General features: G+C 50.4%; 1 protein-coding gene across 4 annotated transcripts in view; it reads left to right on the forward strand.

Annotated features, from left to right (window-relative positions):
- Positions 1–21,029, forward strand: part of b4galnt1b (beta-1,4-N-acetyl-galactosaminyl transferase 1b) — a 110,291-nt gene that overhangs the window by 40,981 nt on the left and 48,281 nt on the right. For 3 of the 4 annotated variants that reach the window (XM_072493653.1, XM_072493654.1, XM_072493657.1), the window contains one exon: positions 7,280–7,460. In XM_072493653.1, the coding sequence (XP_072349754.1) occupies positions 7,280–7,460 (181 nt within the window). Of the gene's footprint in view, positions 1–7,279; positions 7,461–13,577; positions 13,726–21,029 lie in introns of those variants that run through there. The other variant, XM_072493655.1, reaches the window with a different exon arrangement.

A 21,029-nucleotide genomic window follows, 5' to 3' on the forward strand; every position in this document is an offset into this window, starting at 1 on the left:
CCTGGCTGGGGTTTGACAGGGTGGATACTGAGAGATTGTTTCCCCCTGGCTGGGGTTTGACAGGGTGGATACTGAGAGATTGTTTCCCCCTGGCTGGGGTTTGACAGGGTGGATACGGAGAGATTGTTTCCCCCTGGCTGGGGTTTGACAGGGTGGATACTGAGAGATTGTTTCCCCCTGGCTGGGGTTTGACAGGGTGGATACTGAGAGATTGTTTCCTCCTGGCTGGGGTTTGACAGGGTGGATACTGAGAGATTGTTTCCCCCTGGCTGGGGTTTGACAGGGTGGATACTGAGAGATTGTTTCCCCCTGGCTGGGGTTTGACAGGGTGGATACTGAGAGATTGTTTCCCTCAGGCTGGGGTTTGACAGGGTGGTTACGGAGAGATTGTTTCCCCCTGGCTGGGGTTTGACAGGGTGGATACTGAGAGATTGTTTCCCCCTGGCTGGGGTTTGACAGGGTGGATACTGAGAGATTGTTTCCCCCTGGCTGGGGTTTGACAGGGTGGATACTGAGAGATTGTTTCCCCCTGGCTGGGGTTTGACAGGGTGGATACTGAGAGATTGTTTCCCCCTGGCTGGGGTTTGACAGGGTGGATACTGAGAGATTGTTTCCCCCTGGCTGGGGTTTGACAGGGTGGATACTGAGAGATTGTTTCCCCCTGGCTGGGGTTTGACAGGGTGGATACTGAGAGATTGTTTCCCCCTGGCTGGGGTTTGACAGGGTGGATACTGAGAGATTGTTTCCCCCTGGCTGGGGTTTGACAGGGTGGATACTGAGAGATTGTTTCCCCCTGGCTGGGGTTTGACAGTGTGGATACTGAGAGATTGTTTCCCCCTGGCTGGGGTTTGACAGGGTGGATACTGAGAGATTGTTTCCCCCTGGCTGGGATTTGACAGGGTGGATACTGAGAGATTGTTTCCCACTGGCTGGGGTTTGACAGGGTGGATACTGAGAGATTGTTTCCCCCTGGCTGGGGATTGACAGGGTGGATACTGAGAGATTGTTTCCCCTGGCTGGGGTTTGACAGGGTGGATACTGAGAGATTGTTTCCCCCTGGCTGGGGTTTGACAGGGTGGATACTGAGAGATTGTTTCCTCCTGGCTGGGGTGTGACAGGGTGGATACTGAGAGATTGTTTCCCCTGGCTGGGGTTTGACAGGGTGGATACTGAGAGATTGTTTCCCCCTGGCTGGGGTTTGACAGGGTGGATACTGAGAGATTGTTTCCTCCTGGCTGGGGTTTGACAGGGTGGATACTGAGAGATTGTTTCCCCCTGGCTGGGGTTTGACAGGGTGGATACTGAGAGATTGTTTCCCCCTGGCTGGGGTTTGACAGGGTGGATACGGAGAGATTATTTCCCCCTGGCTGGGGTTTGACAGGGTGGATACTGAGAGATTGTTTCCTCCTGGCTGGGGTTTGACAGGGTGGATACTGAGAGATTGTTTCCCCCTGGCTGGGGATTGACAGGGTGGATACTGAGAGATTGTTTCCCCCTGGCTGGGGTTGGACAGGGTGGATACTGAGAGATTGTTTCCCCCTGGCTGGGGTTTGACAGGGTGGATACTGAGAGATTGTTTCCCCCTGGCTGGGGTTTGACAGGGTGGATACTGAGAGATTGTTTCCCCCTGGCTGGGGTTTGACAGGGTGGATACGGAGAGATTGTTTCCCCTGGCTGGGGTTTGACTGGGTGGATACTGAGAGATTGTTTCCCCCTGACTGGGGTTTGACAGGGTGGATACTGAGAGATTGTTTCCCCCTGGCTGGGGTTTGACAGGGTGGATACTGAGAGATTGTTTCCCCCTGGCTGGGGTTTGACAGGGTGGATACTGAGAGATTGTTTCCCCCTGGCTGGGGTTTGACAGGGTGGATACGGAGAGATTGTTTCTCCCTGGCTGGGGTTTGACAGGGTGGATACTGAGAGATTGTTTCCCCCTGGCTGGGGTTTGACAGGGTGGATACGGAGAGATTGTTTCTCCCTGGCTGGGGTTTGACAGGGTGGATACTGAGAGATTGTTTCCCCCTGGCTGGGGTTTGACAGGGTGGATACTGAGAGATTGTTTCCCCCTGGCTGGGGTTTGACAGGGTCGATACGGAGAGATTGTTTCCCCCTGGCTGGGGTTTGACAGGGTGGATACTGAGAGATTGTTTCCCCCTGGCTGGGGTTTGACAGGGTGGATACTGAGAGATTGTTTCCCCCCTGGCTGGGGTTTGACAGGGTGGATACGGAGAGATTGTTTCTCCCTGGCTGGGGTTTGACAGGGTGGATACTGAGAGATTGTTTCCCCCTGGCTGGGGTTTGACAGGGTGGATACTGAGAGATTGTTTCCCCCTGGCTGGGGTTTGACAGGGTGGATACTGAGAGATTGTTTCTCCCTGGCTGGGGTTTGACAGGGTGGATACTGAGAGATTGTTTCCCCCTGGCTGGGGTTTGACAGGGTGGATACTGAGAGATTGTTTCTCCCTGGCTGGGGTTTGACCGGGTGGATACTGAGAGATTGTTTCCCCCTGGCTGGGGTTTGACAGGGTGGATACGGAGAGATTGTTTCTCCCTGGCTGGGGTTTGACAGGGTGGATACTGAGAGATTGTTTCCCCCTGGCTGGGGTTTGACAGGGTGGATACTGAGAGATTGTTTCCCCCTGGCTGGGGTTTGTCAGGGTGGATACTGAGAGATTGTTTCCCCCTGGCTGGGGTTTGACAGGGTGGATCCTGAGAGATTGTTTCCCCCTGGCTGGGGTTTGACAGGGTGGATACTGAGAGATTGTTTCCCCCTGGCTGGGGTTTGACAGGGTGGATACTGAGAGATTGTTTCCCCCTGGCTGGGGTTTGACAGGGTGGATACGGAGAGATTGTTTCCCCCTGACTGGGGTTTGACAGGGTGGATACTGAGAGATTGTTTCCCCCTGGCTGGGGTTTGACAGGGTGGATACGGAGAGATTGTTTCCCCCCTGGCTGGGGTTTGACAGGGTGGATACGGAGAGATTGTTTCCCCCTGGCTGAGGTTTGACAGGGTGGATACTGAGAGATTGTTTCCCCTGGCTGGGGTTTGACAGGGTGGATACTGAGAGATTGTTTCCCCCTGGCTGGGGTTTGACAGGGTGGATACTGAGAGATTGTTTCCCCCTGGCTGAGGTTTGACAGGGTGGATACTGAGAGATTGTTTCCCCCTGGCTGGGGTTTGACAGGGTGGATACTGAGAGATTGTTTCCTCCTGGCTGGGGTTTGACAGGGTGGATAGGGAGAGATTGTTTCCCCCCGGCTGGGGTTTGACAGTGTGGATACTGAGAGATTATTTCCCCCTGGCTGGGGTTTGACAGGGTGGATACTGAGAGATTGTTTCCCCCTGGCTGGGGTTTGACAGGGTGGATACTGAGAGATTGTTTCCCCCTGGCTGGGGTTTGACAGGGTGGATACTGAGAGATTGTTTCCCCCTGGCTGGGGTTTGACAGGGTGGATACTGAGAGATTGTTTCCTCCTGGCTGGGGTTTGACAGGGTGGATAGGGAGAGATTGTTTCCCCCCGGCTGGGGTTTGACACGGTGGATACTGAGAGATTGTTTCCCCCTGGCTGGGGTTTGACAGGGTGGATACTGAGAGATTGTTTCCCCCTGGCTGGGGTTTGACACGGTGGATACTGAGAGATTGATTCCCCCTGGCTGGGGTTTGACAGGGTGGATACGGAGAGATTTTTTCCCCCTGGCTGGGGTTTGACAGGGTGGATACTGAGAGATTGTTTCCCCCTGGCTGGGGTTTGACAGGGTGGATACTGAGAGATTGTTTCCCCCTGGCTGGGGTTTGACAGGGTGGATATGGAGAGATTGTTTCCCCCTGGCTGGGGTTTGACAGGGTGGATACGGAGAGATTGTTTCCCCCTGGCTGGGGTTTGACAGGGTGGATACTGAGAGATTGTTTCCCCCTGGCTGGGGTTTGACAGGGTGGATACGGAGAGATTGTTTCCCCCTGGCTGGGGTTTGACAGGGTGGATACGGAGAGATTGTTTCCCCCTGGCTGGGGTTTGACAGGGTGGATACTGAGAGATTGTTTCCCCCTGGCTGGGGTTTGACAGGGTGGATATGGAGAGATTGTTTCCCCCTGGCTGGGGTTTGACAGGGTGGATACGGAGAGATTGTTTCCCCCTGGCTGGGGTTTGACAGGGTGGATACGGAGAGATTGTTTCCCCCTGGCTGGGGTTTGACAGGGTGGATACTGAGAGATTGTTTCCCCCTGGCTGGGGTTTGACAGGGTGGATACGGAGAGATTGTTTCCCCCTGGCTGGGGTTTGACAGGGTGGATACTGAGAGATTGTTTTCCCCTGGCTGGGGTTTGACAGGGTGGATACTGAGAGATTGTTTCCCCCTGGCTGGGGTTTGACAGGGTGGATACGGAGAGATTGTTTCCCCCTGGCTGGGGTTTGACAGGGTGGATACTGAGAGATTGTTTTCCCCTGGCTGGGGTTTGACAGGGTGGATACTGAGAGATTGTTTCCCCCTGGCTGGGGTTTGACAGGGTGGATACGGAGAGATTGTTTCCCCCTGGCTGGGGTTTGACAGGGTGGATACTGAGAGATTGTTTTCCCCTGGCTGGGGTTTGACAGGGTGGATACTGAGAGATTGTTTCCCCCTGGCTGGGGTTTGACAGGGTGGATACTGAGAGATTGTTTCCCCCTGTCTGGGGTGTGACAGGGTGGATACTGAGAGATTGTTTCCCCCTGGCTGGGGTTTGACAGGGTGGATACGGAGAGATTGTTTGCCCCTGACTGGGGTGTGACAGGGTGGATACTGAGAGATTGTTTCCCCCTGGCTGAGGTTTGACAGGGTGGATACTGAGAGATTGTTTCCCCCTGGCTGGGGTTTGACAGGGTGGATACTGAGAGATTGTTTCCCCCTGGCTGTGGTTTGACAGGGTGGATACTGAGAGATTGTTTCCCCCTGTCTGGGGTGTGACAGGGTGGATACTGAGAGATTGTTTCCCCCTGGCTGGGGTTTGACAGGGTGGATACGGAGAGATTGTTTGCCCCTGACTGGGGTGTGACAGGGTGGATACTGAGAGATTGTTTCCCCCTGGCTGAGGTTTGACAGGGTGGATACTGAGAGATTGTTTCCCCCTGGCTGGGGTTTGACAGGGTGGATACTGAGAGATTGTTTCCCCCTGGCTGGGGTTTGACAGGGTGGATACGGAGAGATTGTTTCCCCCTGGCTGGGGTTTGACAGGGTGGATACTGAGAGATTGTTTCCCCCTGGCTGGGGTTTGACAGGGTGGATACGGAGAGATTGTTTCCCCCTGGTTGGGGTTTGACAGGGTGGATACTGAGAGATTGTTTCCCCCAGGCTGGGGTTTGACAGGGTGGATACGGAGAGATTGTTTCCACCTGGCTGGGGTTTGACAGGGTGGATACGGAGAGATTGTTTTCCCCCTGGCTGGGGTTTGACAGGGTGGATACTGAGAGATTGTTTCCCCCTGACTGGGGTTTGACAGGGTGGATACGGAGAGATTGTTTCCTCCTGGCTGGGGTTTGACAGGGTGGATACTGAGAGATTGTTTCCCCCCTGGCTGGGGTTTGACAGGGTGGATACTGAGAGATTGTTTCCCCCTGGCTGGGGTTTGACAGGGTGGATACTGAGAGATTGTTTCCCCCTGGCTGGGGTTTGACAGGGTGGATACTGAGAGATTGTTTCCCCCTGGCTGGGGTGTGACAGGGCGGATACTGAGAGACTGTTTCCTCCTGGCTGGGGTTTGACAGGGTGGATACTGAGAGGTCGTTTCCCCCTGGCTGGGGTTTGACAGGGTGGATACTGAGAGATTGTTTCCCCCTGGCTGGGGTTTGACAGGGTGGAGACTGAGAGATTGTTTGCCCCTGGCTGGGGTTTGACATGGTGGATACTGAGAGATTGTTTCTCCCTGGCTGGGGTTTGACAGGGTGGATACTGAGAGATTGTTTCCCCCTGGCTGGGGTTTGACAGGGTGGATACTGAGAGATTGTTTCTCCCTGGCTGGGGTTTGACAGGGTGGATTCGGAGAGATTGTTTCCCCCTGGCTGGGGTTTGACAGGGTGGATACTGAGAGATTGTTTCCCCCTGGCTGGGGTTTGACAGGGTGGATACGGAGAGATTGTTTCCCCCTGGCTGGGGTTTGACAGGGTGGATACTGAGAGATTGTTTCCCCCTGGCTGGGGTTTGACAGGGTGGATACGGAGAGATTGTTTCTCCCTGGCTGGAGTTTGACAGGGTGGATACGGAGAGATTGTTTCCCCCTGGCTGGGGTTTGACAGGGTGGATACTGAGAGATTGTTTCCCCCTGGCTGGGGTTTGACTGGGTGGATACTGAGAGATTGTTTCCCCCTGGCTGGGGTTTGACAGGGTGGATATGGAGAGATTGTTTCTCCCTGGCTGGGGTTTGACAGGGTGAATACTGAGAGATTGTTTCCCCCATGCTGGGGTTTGACAAGGTGGATACGGAGAAATTGTTTCCCCCTGGCTGGGGTTTGACAGGGTGGTTACCCATCACTAATGTTAAATTAGCTAGCTTGTAGTCAAGAAGAATGTCCCTTTCCTGAATTTGCCACTCTCCAATTTCCTCACACCTCCTCCAAACCTGGGCAATATTGGAAGTTTGGAAAGTCCTTCTGCTGTCTTCACTCCCACTTCCTTTCGCAACCTGGAATGCAAGCCACCTGGACCAGGTGATTTATCCACTCGCATTTTCCCACAGTGTAACTATAAGAATATTACTTGATATTACATGCCTCACAACACATTATGATCCCTTGGGTAGGCTCAAAACCCAACTATTTTTCTCCTATCTCCCTTTGCTCGCATACCCTGCCTTGCTTCATTCTAGGTTTGAGAGGGGATGTGTCCTTCCAGTTTTCCATTAACGCAGCTTTGAATCTCCAAGAGGCTCGCAAAAGATCCTGGGAAGGGTCTTGGCATGGCACTCTTTCTTCCCCACAATACCCCCTCCTTCCGGGCACAGTGAAGACCTGGAGCTCAATGTGTGGCAAATCACAGGAGGAGTTTTTTCCAATTAAGAGGCAATTTAGTGTGGCCAATCTTGGTTGTGGGGGTGAGACCAACGCAGACACGGGGAGAATGTGCAAACTCCTCACGGACAGTGACCCGGGGCCAGGATCGAACCCGGGTCCTCGGCGGCGTGAGGCAGCAGTGCTAGCCACTGTGCCACCATGCTTCCCAAATCACAGCAGTTAACCCACAGTGCGCCAAACTGTTCAGATACGCTCCACCTTAGTATCCATTTTATTGAGTCGGTCTCTTATTTTCCAGGTCAATCTAACAGTAACTTTGGGAACCTTTGACGTGGTGGCGGAAGTCGATGAGGTGACAATCGAAGGTGCAGGGGAGATGCACCTGTCTCTCTCCAGTTCTCAAGTGGACAACTTGAACCGCCAGCTCCAGTTTGTCACTTACACCAACACCGTCTTCAACCCCAACACGGCCGACACAGGTACGTTATCTCAGTCACACAGTAACGTGACGGGGGAGCTAGTAACGATGTTGCACCAACAAAAGCACAGGGGCGAATGTAGGACCAGTGAGATGATCATTAGTTTGGTTTATCTGCTGTGACATTGTTTCCAGGTGAACTATAGCCTGGAGCATGGTTAAGCTAGAACTGTTGTGTTTAATATGGCCTGCCTCTGAAAGAGAAGTGCTTCGGTGGGGAAGTGATTTAAGTAGGCATGTTCTGAGCAAAGAGAAGATCAACGTGGCTTATAAATCCCTGGCTCCTGCCCTTAGGGAGAGGCCAGCATATTGAGGTTAGATATGTATAAAGGTTTCTCCCCTTTTTCATAAGCTGTAGTGTCTGAGGTGTACAGGTGCATGTTACATTTGTTTTGCTTCCAAAGTACTTCAGGGACAGTTGGAGAGTGTCTGCTGTACTGTGTACAATGTATAGCACAGAAACAGTCTTATTTGGCCTGTGCCATTCCTCGCATTCCACACTAGCCTCCTCTCATTCTATATCATCACGTCCTCCGATCCCTCTCTCCCTCATCTCCTTATCTGGCTACTCTGTAAGCGCACCTGTGCAATCCACCTCAAATAGTCCCTGCGGCAGCAAATTCCACTTTCAAACAGCACCATTAAGTAAAGGAGTTTTTCCTGTTGGAATTAGTGGTGATTGTCTTCAATATCTGACCCAGTTTTGGGAAGATAATTTTGACCAAAAAAGAGCCAATTCCAGTTAGTTCCACTGCACTCAAGAACGATTTCCCCGGGGAGGTTCCGCGGGGATTTCCCATGGTTACACAGGAGTGGAGGAGGCAGGATATTAAATAAAAAAACACATCGTGGCCTGCATTATTAATAGCCTTCCTGACCATCTTGAAGAACGTCCGAAAGCTGTGTACCCAAGTGGCTGCTGGGAAATGTAGCCTGCTACCTTCAGTCTCCCTCAGCGGACGATGACGGGGATTAGCAAACCCAATGGATTCCAGATTGTAGCTTCTCGCGCAGGCACCAGTCCCCATTGGAAGCCGCCAATATAGGCAAATACTGTTCTCAGTTATTTAGGTAAGTTTCATTATTTCTAGTCAATTTTGTCATGTTTCAGTGCCTTGACGTTATAAAGAATCCACTAATAAGGTCGGTAGAGAATCCTAAATGGCGACCAGAAGAATTTGCAGACGAGATCCTCAGTGATTAGATTGAAACCCCGGGCGGGATTCTCCCAGGCCATGCCGGGCTGGAGAATCGCCAGTCCGGACGCAAAACGTTCGATGCCACCCCGATGCCGGTCCCCCTATTCTCCGGTGAGCGGAGAATCGGCGGCATTGCCGCCGGCGCGGCGCTGGTCGGGGGCCGCTCTATGCGCCCCCCCCCCCCCCCGGTGATTCTCCGCCCAGGATGGGCCGAGTAGCCACAAAAAAAAGTCAAGAGTCCTGCCAGCGCTGTCCACGTGTGGTCTTACCCGGTGAGACCTCCGGGTGCATCCTTTCGGGGGCGGCCTGGTGGGGGGGGGAGGGGGGGTCCGACCCCGGGGGGCCGGCCCTCCGCTGTGGCCTGGCCCGCGATTGGGGCCCACCGATCGGCGGGCCGGCCTCTCGGGCTGGGGGCCTCTTTTGCTCCGCGCCGACCCCAGTAGCCGTACGCCAGGTTGTGTCGGGGCCGGCGGGGAGAAGGGAGACACCCATGCGCTGACCCGCGCCGCACATTTGAGGCCGGTATCGGCAGCTGGAGCGGCGTGGGTCACTCCAGCGCCGTGCTGGCCTCCTGTAGGGCTCATAATTGCTACTCCTGGGGGCATGTTGACGCCGTCGTGAAACGCGTCAGCGTTTACGACGGTGTCAACACTTAGCCTCAGGATCAGAGAATCCTGCCCCCCATTCCTTTTGTTACGAGGTTCTACTAATTGTTTATGCATGGCGACGTGTTTTCGTATGTCCTTTTGTGATTTGTTCTTGGACGTTTATCTGGCTGCTTCCCCCATACTTTATTGGTTCATTGGTTTGCGCTTTATTGCTGCTTTATGTGGAAGGAATTTGAGCCAAGTGTTGTTCATTGTACATGAATTGTGTTTCCTTGCACAGAGGTGGTAGGCATTAATGTGGGATTTACTTGTGCTCCAATGGATGGAAACTGTGGTTCATGGGCTAGGAGGTGCATGTTTGGATTGTGTATCTCTGCAAATAAATCTTATAGAAGTCTGTAAAGGATTGGCACCTGTTCTATCCTTCAACACCTGGCTTTCGTGAAAAAAAACATGGTGGCAGCCGATGGTTGTCTAAAGGTGAATGTAGGAAACTAAGAAATCTTTCTTCTAACAGCTAAAATCCTAGTGGCTATTGTGGAAAATGGCCGAAAGCAAGTGTAAATTGTTGGGGTCTGATCACCCTCCGATGTTCTCGGAGTCTGAACCATATGATCAGTGGAAGAATGAAGTAGCTATGCGGACGTGGGTTACATTCTCACCCAAGAGGAAACAAGGTATGGCCTTTGGCATTGTCACTTCCTATCTGACGTACATTATTTTGTGAACTGGATACCTATTCGTTGGATGGAGATGATTTGCTAAATGTCTTATGAGTCAGGATTTGAAAGATTTGGGGCAATAATCGCCAGTTGCATAGAAGGACGTGCCATGAACTCGAGCAGATTTGTACAAAAGATAGACAATTACGTTTTGGGATCTCAGGGTTGATCGTAGCTATTAAATTACTCGATTGTGCAAAGGTGTCTTGTCTGCACAGGCAACTAGTTCCAACTGGGTTCAGCTCTCGGAGTGTGGGCCCCTGTTGGAGCAGAAACCTGACGCCTTAAAATTCCTGGGGAAGTAGTCATTTACTTCAGCCTTTGGGGTGAAAATTAGACATTGCCATGGTGACGCAAAGAATAGAAGACTCAGTGATTGCTAGATTTCGAAATATTCCAGAGGCCAACACAACGAAAGGATTAAAAACAGGCAGAATGATGATGAAACGCACCTTGAGGAGATCTGTTTTTTGCAGCAGAAGGCAGAATTGTATCAGCAATAATATGGTGAAGGAATTTCAGGAATACCAAGGAACTGGGATGATTTGAGGTGTGGTTAACTGCCCATCGAAGAAATTCCTGGAAATGACACACGACAAAAGGAATTCTGATGAAGAGCACGAAGAGCGGTTGCATCTGAATTGCAGTGGTCACCAGGAGTTTGAACCATGGTGCATGTGTTAGCCACTGACTTGTTTCCCTCTCCAGTGTCATGTGCTTGTCCTTCAACAGTATGTGGAGCAGATTTGTGACCATGTTATTGTGATTCGTGAAGTGGGGAGGGACCAGATTTGGGGCACGAGCTCATTGTCTGGCTGATAATGAAGGTGAAATTGCCAATGACAAGTTCCGAGACACGCGTGACAACACAAATGTGGTGGTTGTGAATACCAAAGCTGGGCATTCTTTCAGCAATGGACTCTGAAAGGAATTGTGCAGAGCTCAATGGAATGCTGCATAAAATCTTAGCCGATCGACCAAACTGCAGGTCGATAACCATCCCACGGGTGGTTCATGTTTCGATTTCACTCCAGATGCTTGAAGGATATTCCGTCAATTAGTCTATTGGCAAAATGCCTTCTATGCTGTGTGATCGTCTTCCTGGCTCTAGAAGATTCTGCTATTAGTGCATTCTTGAATACCTGGCATGTAGGGAGAAGGGTATTCATCAAGGTTGTGTTCTCCGAGTGCATTAAGGCATTTTGTAAGACCAACTAGAACCAGAGGACACAATCTCAGACTAAAGGGATAATCCTTTAAAACAGAGATGAGGAGGAATTTCTTCAGCCAGAGGGTGGTGAATCGGTGGAACTCTTTGCCGCAGAAGGCTGTGGAGGCCAAATCACTGAGTGTCTTTAAGACAGAGATAGATAGGTTCTTGATTAATAAGGAGATCAGGAGTTATGGAGAGTTATGCAGAAAAGTGTGAGGTGATTCATTTTGGAAGGAATAACAGGAAGACAGAGTACTGGGCTAATGGTTAAATTCTTGGTAGTGTGGATGAGCAGAGAGACCTCGGTGTCCATGTACATAGACCCCTGAAAGTTGCCACCCAGGTTGAGAGGGTTGTTAAGAAGGCGTACGGTGTGTTAGCTTTTATTGGTAGAGGGATTGAGTTTCGGAGCTATGAGGTCATGTTGCAGCTGTACAAAACTCTGGTGCGGTCGCATTTGGAGTATTGCGTGCAATTCTGGTCGCCGCATTATAGGAAGGATGTGGAAGCATTGGAAAGGGTGCAGAGGAGATTTACCAGAATGTTGCCTGGTATGGAGGGAAGATCTTATGAGGGAAGGCTGAGGGACTTGAGGCTGTTTTCGTTAGAAGAAGGTTAAGAGGTGAGTTAATTGAGGCAGACAAGATGATCAGAGGATTGGATAGGGTGGACAGTGAGAGCCTTTTTCCTCGGATGGTGATGTCTAGCACGAGGGGACATAGCTTTAAATTGAGGGGAGATAGATATAGGACAGATGTCATAGGTAGATTCTTTACTCAGAGAGTAGTAAGGGCGTGGAATGCCCTGCCTGCAACAGTAGTGGACTCGCCAACACTAAGGGCATTCAAATGGTCATTGGATAGACATATGGACGATAAGGGAATAGTGTAGATGGGCTTTAGAGTGGTTTCACAGGTTGGCGCAACATCGAGGGCTGAAGGGCCAGTACTGCGCTGTAATGTTCTATGTTCTAAGGCAGGAGAATGAGGATGATAAAATATCAGCCATGATTGAATGACAGAGCAGACTCGATGGGCCGAGTGACCTAATTCTGCTCCTATGTCTTATGGTCTTATCTGAGGCAGAATTTTATTTGGGCGATTTGGTGTATTGTGAAAAGGGGTCATGAGGAATAGGAAAGCCTTGCTAGGATAACAGAGCATGATGGTAAGACACTACTTTACAAACATGACAATCAAACAGATTCATTCCTCACCATTAATCAGAATTAATTAAAAAACCCTTGTGAATCTGAGTGTTTATGAGACATAGGACAGAGCTATGACATCTACAGGCACAATTGTCCAGTGTGGGTATGGGGATGATCTATTTCAGAAGGGTTGGATGAATGGAGGAATATGACAATTGAGAGAAGCAGGAAAAGATACTCGCAAGTTAAAATATTACTCTGGGTGATGGCCAGGAAGGAAAGTCCACAGACTGGTAAAATGGGGTGTAAGATTCAAGAGCAGGTAAGTGCAAATCCAGAAGTGACTCGTGTCAGAAAACAATCACATACACCATTGGAGGTTCTTTCTCTGGGAGGAGGCCATTCCTGCAATAGTATTCCCAATAGACGTCAAAGTGGAAGTAGAGGCTGCCACTTAAATTGATTAGACAATGAAATAAAAGGCCAGAGACTGCAAAGCAGAAATACTTGTGATAATGAAGTTTTGCTGGCTGCGAATAAACTTCAGGACAAACTAATAAGAAGCAAAATAAAGGGCGGCAGATACTTGCTGAGAGTTTGGAGTTTGTTCTTGGCACCTGATAAGGGTGAAGCAGATTTGCCTCCAATTCTTGCATACGACTAAAGCGAGGCAAATTGTTACAAGTTTTAAAGAGAAACTGGCGATGTCGATATTGTGGATTCGCCCGTAGTGGGAAAAGTAATATTGAAAATCTTTTCACTCTGGGCAGTACGGTGGCGCAGTGGTTAGCACCGATGCCTCACGGCGCCGAGGTCCCAGGTTCGATCCTGGCTCTGGGTCACTGTCCGTGTGGAGTTTGCACATTCTCCCCGTGTTTGTGTGGGTTTCGCCCCCACAAACCAAAGATGTGCAGGGTAGGTGGCTTGGCCATGCTAAATTGCCCCTTTAATTGGAAAATATAATTGGGTACGCTAAATTTGTAGAACAAAAAAGTATTTTCGCTCTTTTGTCCACATTTTCATGGGAGCGTAAATCAATCAACACAAAAGCCACGGGCGGGATTGTCCGGGCAACCCACCACGTATTTTGCGGCAGTGGGAAGCGGCCTGCCATTGGCAGGTGGCGGGATAGTCTAATCCCGCCGTTATCAATGCTGTTTCCCGTTGAATGCGTCCCTCACCACTGTGAAACCCCTGGCCATCGGCGGGACCCGAAGATGCCGCCGACATAAACAGCCGCAATGTTCTGGCGGGTTGATATTTTTCAGAGAGAAGTCATTCTGAAACTACCCAAAGAAGCAGCAGACGCAACAGGAAAACAAAACAACTGTGCCTGTGACCTGAGTGATGCTTCCGGGATATGTGGATTTTCCAGTAAGATCTGTCTTCCTGAAAATGAAAGCAGATCGCACAATGTTTTATTGGTATGATGAAAGAGAAGTTTGAGGCATGATGATGATTTCTAATGGGTTGGATTGTAGCTTTTTAGAAATGTGTTAAGAGGAGGGAAGCATTTAGTTGGGATATCTTGTGGGATTTTGAAACATATTTGGTCGAGGTATTAAGCAAAATATTTCTGAAATAACTTGAAATAAACAATCCTATTGAGAGTGTGTTACTTCCAGCCTTATTGTGTCGGTCACAGAAAGATGATATAGCTAAAGAAGCGACAGAGCAATTGCGAAGTATTTGTTAGTCGTTTGGACTTGTTGGCCTCTCGGAGTAGACCAGTTGCTGGTTTTGGTGTATGGGTTAAGTACTAAGATGAATCATGTTAAAGTAAAGAATGTTTTAAGGACATTCAAGCATTAAAAAAGCTAAATATAAAGAAATGTGCACTTGCGTTCCCATCCTTGGGTGACCCAAAGAACATGAAAATAGTCATGTTTTTTATTTAATCCCTAATTTTTTATTTAGGGATGCCTTTCATGTTAAACCTCCTGATGGGTATTTCAGGCTAGTTTGTTTCATAATATTTCAACTGCGTGAAACTGGAAAATGCATGGGAAGCGTAGAAAAGAAAGAGGGTTTTTAAAAGTACTTCGGCTGTGGATACACTGGCTCTTGTGGAGGCATTGGATAGGGCATTCTATTTGGCAAATATTTTATGAGATTCTGTTCAAGGTGTACACGAGGTTTAGTATACCCGTTGGATGTTAGTTCGATACTTGTTCATTGTGGGGATAATGTACACAAAATGTGTGAGGGAGATGAGGTTAGGTTGACATTAGTTTGAAACACGTGCTGGCAAGAAAGAAATTTGCTAAATTTAAATGGATGGATGCAAGTCCATCCTTGCCTTGAATAGAAGTGTGAGGAATGGATGAATTTCTTTGCCACTAATGTTGAGTTGGCTTGATCAGCCGTCTATGCTGTGTCCCTCCCTTCCTCTTGCCCATCTGGCCAAACTTCCAATAATACTGCCCCTTCCTGAACTCGTATCTTTCTCTTGCTTCTATTCTATTTCCCCACATGCCCTCTCTAAGCTCATCCTGTCCACAAGATCCACATCCTGTTTCTTCGTGGATACTGAGAGATTGTTTCCCCCTGGCTGGGGTTTTGACAGGGTGGATACTGAGAGATTGTTTCCCCCTGGCTGGGGTTTGACAGGGTGGATACTGAGAGATTGTTTCCCCCGGGCTGGGGTTTGACAGGGTGGATACTGAGAGATTGTTTCCCCCTGACTGAGGTTTGACAGGGTGGATACTGAGAGATTGTTTCCTCCTGGCTGGGGTTTGACAGGGTGGATACTGAGAGATTGTTTCCCCCTGGCTGGGGTTTGACAGGGTGGATACTGAGAGATGGTTTCCCCCTGGCTGGGGTTTGACAGGATGGATACTGAGAGATTGTTTCCCCTGGCTGGGGTTTGACAGGGTGGATACTGAGAGATTGTTTCCCCCTGGCTGGGGTTTGACAGGATGGATACTGAGAGATTGTTTCCCCCTGGCTGGGTTTTGTGAGGGCCACGAAGAATCCAGCACGAGTTTTAAGGATACAAAGTAATAACATTTATTTACAATAACATATATATATATATATATATATATAACAGCAGCAACTTCCCTTGCTGCACACTACTTCCTGCTGGTTCCTAAACTGGCCAGCTTTATTTATACTAGGAGTTTACTAATGGTTTCTCCGCCCCCCTCATTGGGGAAGCTCATACTCCCACAGGATTGTGGGATTGTCATTAGTCCCCAGCCAATGGTAAGTAGGCAGGTTATAACACCCCTCCCCCCAAAAGTCCAAGGAATCCACCGAAGACCCTGGTGAAGGAGGGCGTCGGACTCGTTTGGCCGCAGGCCGGACACCATTTGCACGCGGCGCTGGATCAGGCGGCGTGTAACGAGACGGAGACCGGCGCTTCCGTGATGAACGGCGAACCGGTTGTACATCCACGGCCCGTAGACCCGAGGAGTCTCCCTCTGATGCGTCCTGTGTCTCCATCTCGGAGTCTGCTGCCTCCGTCATGTCAGCGTCTCTATCTCCATTCGGTTCTGTAACGACCTGCGCAGGCTTCGAGTGAGGCACCAGTGGAAGATTGTGAGGACTACCTTGCCCTGTCTCTGGTCTCTGTGGCTGTAGAAATGAGCTCCGGGGGCGGGGAATCTTTTGAGGGGATAGTCTTCTGGACCGAACGTGGTCTACATGTTTGCGCTGGAGACGACCCTGGGCTTCCACCTGGTAAGATATAGGGCCCGTTTGGCAAAAGATTACACCAGGAACCCACTGGGCACCGCCAGCAAAATTCCGAACGAACACTGGGTCACCGGGCGCAAACTGCCGAATCGGCCGATGCCGAGAAAATCCCTGTCCCTGCCGTTCTTGTGTGCGGCGTACTTTTGCGCCAATGTCCGGGAAAACCATACTAAGGCGGGTGCGAAGTCTCCGGCCCATTAGGAGTTCTGCGGGAGCTACCCCAGTCACCGCATGGGGGGTGGTCCTATGCGTAAGCAAAAAGCGAGCCAGTCTCGTGTCCATTGATCCGGAAGACTGCTTCTTTAGGCCTCTTTTGAATGTCTGCACTGCGCACTCTGCCAACCCATTTGAAGCCGGGTGGTAAGGGCAGTGCGGATATGGCGGATGCCGTTCACCTTCGTGAACCTCGCAAACTCCTCACTTGTGAATGGAGTGCCGTTATCCGTGACCAGCACCTCGGGGAGGCCATGCGTGCTAAACGACAAACGCATCTTTTCAATTGTTGCGCAGGACGTTGTCCCCTGCATCTTATGCACCTCCAGCCATTTAGACTGGGCGTCAATTAATAGAAGGAACATGGATCCTAGAGACCTGGGCTTGCACCTGGTAAGATATAGGGCCCGTTTGGCGAAAGATTACACCAGGAACCCACTGGGCACCACCAGCAAAATTCCGAACGAACACTGGGTCACCGGGCGCAAACTGCCGAATCGGCCGATGCCGAGAAAATCCCGGTGTGTATTAATCGTTACATATGGTCGGGAGGCAGGGTCCAGCTCCAACTGCAGGTAGGCGTGACTCATATCTAATTTTGTGAACGGGAGTCCACCAGCATGCTTCGCGTAGAGATCCTCTATGCGAGGCATTGGATATCGGTCGAGTCGGGAAGCCGTATTCACTGTAAGTTTATAGTCGCCACACAAGCGAACTGTGGCATTTGGCTTCATTACAGGTACAATTGGTGCTGCCCAGTCAGCAAAACGGACGGGCCTGATAATACCCAAACTCTCCAAACGAGTGAGCTCCCCTTCTACCTTCTCGAGCAAGGCGTAAGGCACCGGGCGCGCCCGGAAATAGCGTGGCGTGGCTCCTGGTTCGACTTGGATATGGGCGACGGCCCCTTTTATTCTCCCCAAACCAGGCTGGAATACATCTGGGTATCGTCCTCGCACCTCAGTCAACCCTTCAGAAACTGTTTGGAGGATGTGCTGCCATTGCAACCGCAAATGGCGCAACCAGTCCCGACCCAACAGGCTGGGCCCATGGCCGCGCACCACGATAAGTGGGAAACGCCCCTCCTGGCGTCCATAAACAACAGGGGTCATTGCAGTTCCTGCAATGTCCAGTGGTTCCCCCGTGTAGGTGGCCAACCTGGCCTGTGAGTCGGTTAATGTAAGGGTCTGTATACCTTGCTTGATGTGGTCAAATGTCCTCTGGGTGATCACGGAGACCGCTGCGCCAGTGTCCAACTCCATCTCAAGCGGGTGGCCATTGACCCGTACTGTCACCTTAATGGGGGCCACATGGGGAGCTGCTACACAATGCAACTGCAGGCAGTTGTCCTCCGTCTCCACGTCCTCAGGAGTAGTCGCCGCAGGTTCATCCACATGGAAGGTACGGCCCCTGGGCTGGTCCCAGTTATGGCCCCTGGGCTGGTCCCAGTTTTGGTCGGAACGACGGCGCCTCTGGCGCCCCCAGGACCGCCGTCCGCAACGGGGTCGGCGCCTACAAGTCTGACACAGACATGGCTCCTCATCCATTGGTTCTGGAGAAGGCTCCCTTCGGGGAGGAATGTCCGACGGCCACTGCCGTCGGTCCGGTCGTTGCCTCGCCCAAGGTACCGCAGGAGTGCGGGGGGACGTTTTTGGGCGGAAAGGGTTTCGCCCCAAGGCATGCACTTCCATTCCCTGAAGCTCCTGTACTCCTCGCTCTGCGCTCTCTCGGGACAAGACTATTTGAATGGCCTGTTGAAAAGTCAATGTTGGCTCAGCTAACAACTTTCTCTGGGTGGCCGCATTGTTAATACCGCAAACCAAACGGTCGCGTAACATTTCTGACAAGGTCTCACCATAGTCACAGTATTCCGCAATCCTGCGTAGCCTGAATAGAAAATCGGCAAGGGATTCTCCAGGGGTCCTCTCAGCGGTATTAAACCGGTAACGCTGGACTATCATTGACGGGGTTGGGTTAAAGTGTTGCCCCACTATATTCACAAGTTCATCAAACGTTTTGGTGTCCGGCGCAGCTGGGTACATAAGGCTCCTAATCACCCCAAACATATGCGGCCCGCAGGCGGTGAGCAATATGACCACCTGGCGCTCGTTTTCAGTGATATTGTTTGCCCGGAAATAGTAACGCATCCGTTGTGTGTACTGGTTCCAGCTTTCCAGCGCAGCATCAAAAACATCCAAACGTCCGTACAGAGGCATGGTATAATAGAAAACAACTTCCAACCTGTCTCCAACAAAAATCCAGGGAGGTGGCTTCAGCAGTGTAGACAGCTACTCACTTTAACCCTCGTCGCCAGTTTTGTGAGGGCCACGAAGAATCCAGCACGAGTTTTAAGACTACAAAGTAATAACATTTATTGACAATTACATATATATATAACAGCAGCAGCAACTTCCCTTGCTGCAACTTCCCTTTCTACTGGTTCCTAAACTGGCCAGCTTTATTTATACTACGAGTTTACTAATGGTTTCTCCGCCCCCCTCATTGGGGAAGCTCATACTCCCACAGGATTGTGGGATAGTCATTAGTCCCCAGCCAATGGTAAGTAGGCAGGTTATAACACTGGGGTTTGACAGGGTGGATACTGAGAGATTGTTTCTCCCTGGCTGGGGTTTGACAGGGTGGATACGGAGAGATTGTTTCCCCCTGGCTGGGGTTTGACAGGGTGGATACGGAGAGATTGTTTCCCCCTGGCTGGGGTTTGACAGGGTGGAGACTGAGAGATTGTTTCCCCCTGGCTGGGGTTTGACAGGGTGGATACTGAGAGATTGTTTCCCCCTGGCTGGGGTTTGACAGGGTGGATACTGAGAGATTGTTTCCCCCTGGCTGTGGTTTGACAGGGTGGATACATAGAACATAGAACATAGAAAATACAGCACAGAACAGGCCCTTCGGCCCACGATGTTGTGCCGAACCTTTGTCCTAGATTAATCATAGATTATCATTGAATTTACAGTGCAGAAGGAGGCCATTCGGCCCATTGAGTCTGCACCGGCTCTTAGAAAGAGCACCCTACCCAAGGTCAACACCTCCACCCAACACTCAGGGCAATTTTGGACACTAAGGGCAATTTATCATGGCCAATACACCTACCCTGCACATCTTTGGACTGTGGGAGGGAACCGGAGCACCCGGAGGAAACCCACGCAGACACGGGGAGGACGTGCAGACTCCGCACAGACAGTGACCCAAGCCGGAATCGAACCTGGGACCCTGGAGCTGTGAAGCAATTGTGCTATCCACAATGCTACCGTGCTGCCCTTAAGAACAAATAAATCTATACTATATCATTTTACCGTAATCCATGTACCTATCCAATAGCTGCTTGAAGGTCCCTAATGTTTCCGACTCAACTACTTCCACAGGCAGTGCATTCCATGCCCCCACTACTCTCTGGGTAAAGAACCTACCTCTGACATCCCCCCTATATCTTAAATTCACCTTAAATGTATGTCCCCTTGTAATGGTTTGTTCCACCTGGGGAAAAAGTCTCTGACTGTCTACTCTATCTATTCCCCTGATCATCTTATAAACCTCTATCAAGTCGCCCCTCATCCTTCTCCGTTCTAATGAGAAAAGGCCGAGCACCCTCACCCTTTCCTCGTAAGACCTACTCTCCATTCCAGGCAACATCCTGGTAAATCTCCTTTGCACCTTTTCCAAAGCTTCCACATCCTTTCTAAAATGAGGCGACCAGAACTGAACACAGTACTCCAAATGTGTCCTTACCAAAGTTTTGTACAGCTGCATCATCACCTCACGGCTCTTAAATTCAATCCCTCTGTTAATGAACGCGAGCACACCATAGGCCTTCTTTACAGCTCTATCCACTTGAGTGGCAACTTTCAAAGATGCATGAACGTAGACCCCAAGATCTCTCTGCTCCTCCACATTGCCAAGAACTCTACCGTTAACCCTGTATTCCGCATTCATATTTGTCCTTCCAAAATGGACAACCTCACACTTTTCAGGGTAAAACTCCATCTGCCACTTCTCAGCCCAGCTCTGCATCCTATCTATGTCTCTTTGCAGCCGACAACAGCCCTCCTTACTATCCACAACTCCACCAATCTTCGTATCGTCTGCAAATTTACTGACCCACCCTTCAACTCCCTCATCCAAGTCATTAATGAAAATCACAAACAGCAGAGGACCCAGAACTGATCCCTGCGGTACGCCACTGGTAACTGGGATCCAGGCTGAATATTTGCCATCCACCACCACTCTCTGACTTTTATCGGTTAGCCAGTTCGTTATCCAACTGGCCAAATTTCCCACTATCCCATGCCTCCTTACTTTCTGCAGAAGCCTACCATGGGGAACCTTATCAAATGCCTTACTAAAATCCATGTACACTACATCCACTGCTTTACCTTCATCCACATGCTTGGTCACCTCCTCAAAGAATTCAATAAGATTTGTAAGGCAAGACCTACCCCTCACAAATCCGTGCTGACTATCCCTAATCAAGCAGTGTCTTTCCAGATGCTCAGAAATCCTATCCTTCAGTACCCTTTCCATTACTTTGCCTACCACCGAAGTAAGACTAACTGGCCTGTAATTCCCAGGGTTATCCCTAGTCCCTTTTTTGAACAGGGGCACGACATTCGCCACTCTCCAATCCCCTGGTACCACCCCTGTTGACAGTGAGGACGAAAAGATCATTGCCAACGGCTCTGCAATTTAATCTCTTGCTTCCCATAGAATCCTTGGATATATCCCGTCAGGCCCGGGGGACTTGTCTATCC

Source organism: Scyliorhinus torazame, chromosome X (assembly GCF_047496885.1).
Source record: "Scyliorhinus torazame isolate Kashiwa2021f chromosome X, sScyTor2.1, whole genome shotgun sequence".
NCBI lineage: Eukaryota > Metazoa > Chordata > Chondrichthyes > Carcharhiniformes > Scyliorhinidae > Scyliorhinus > Scyliorhinus torazame.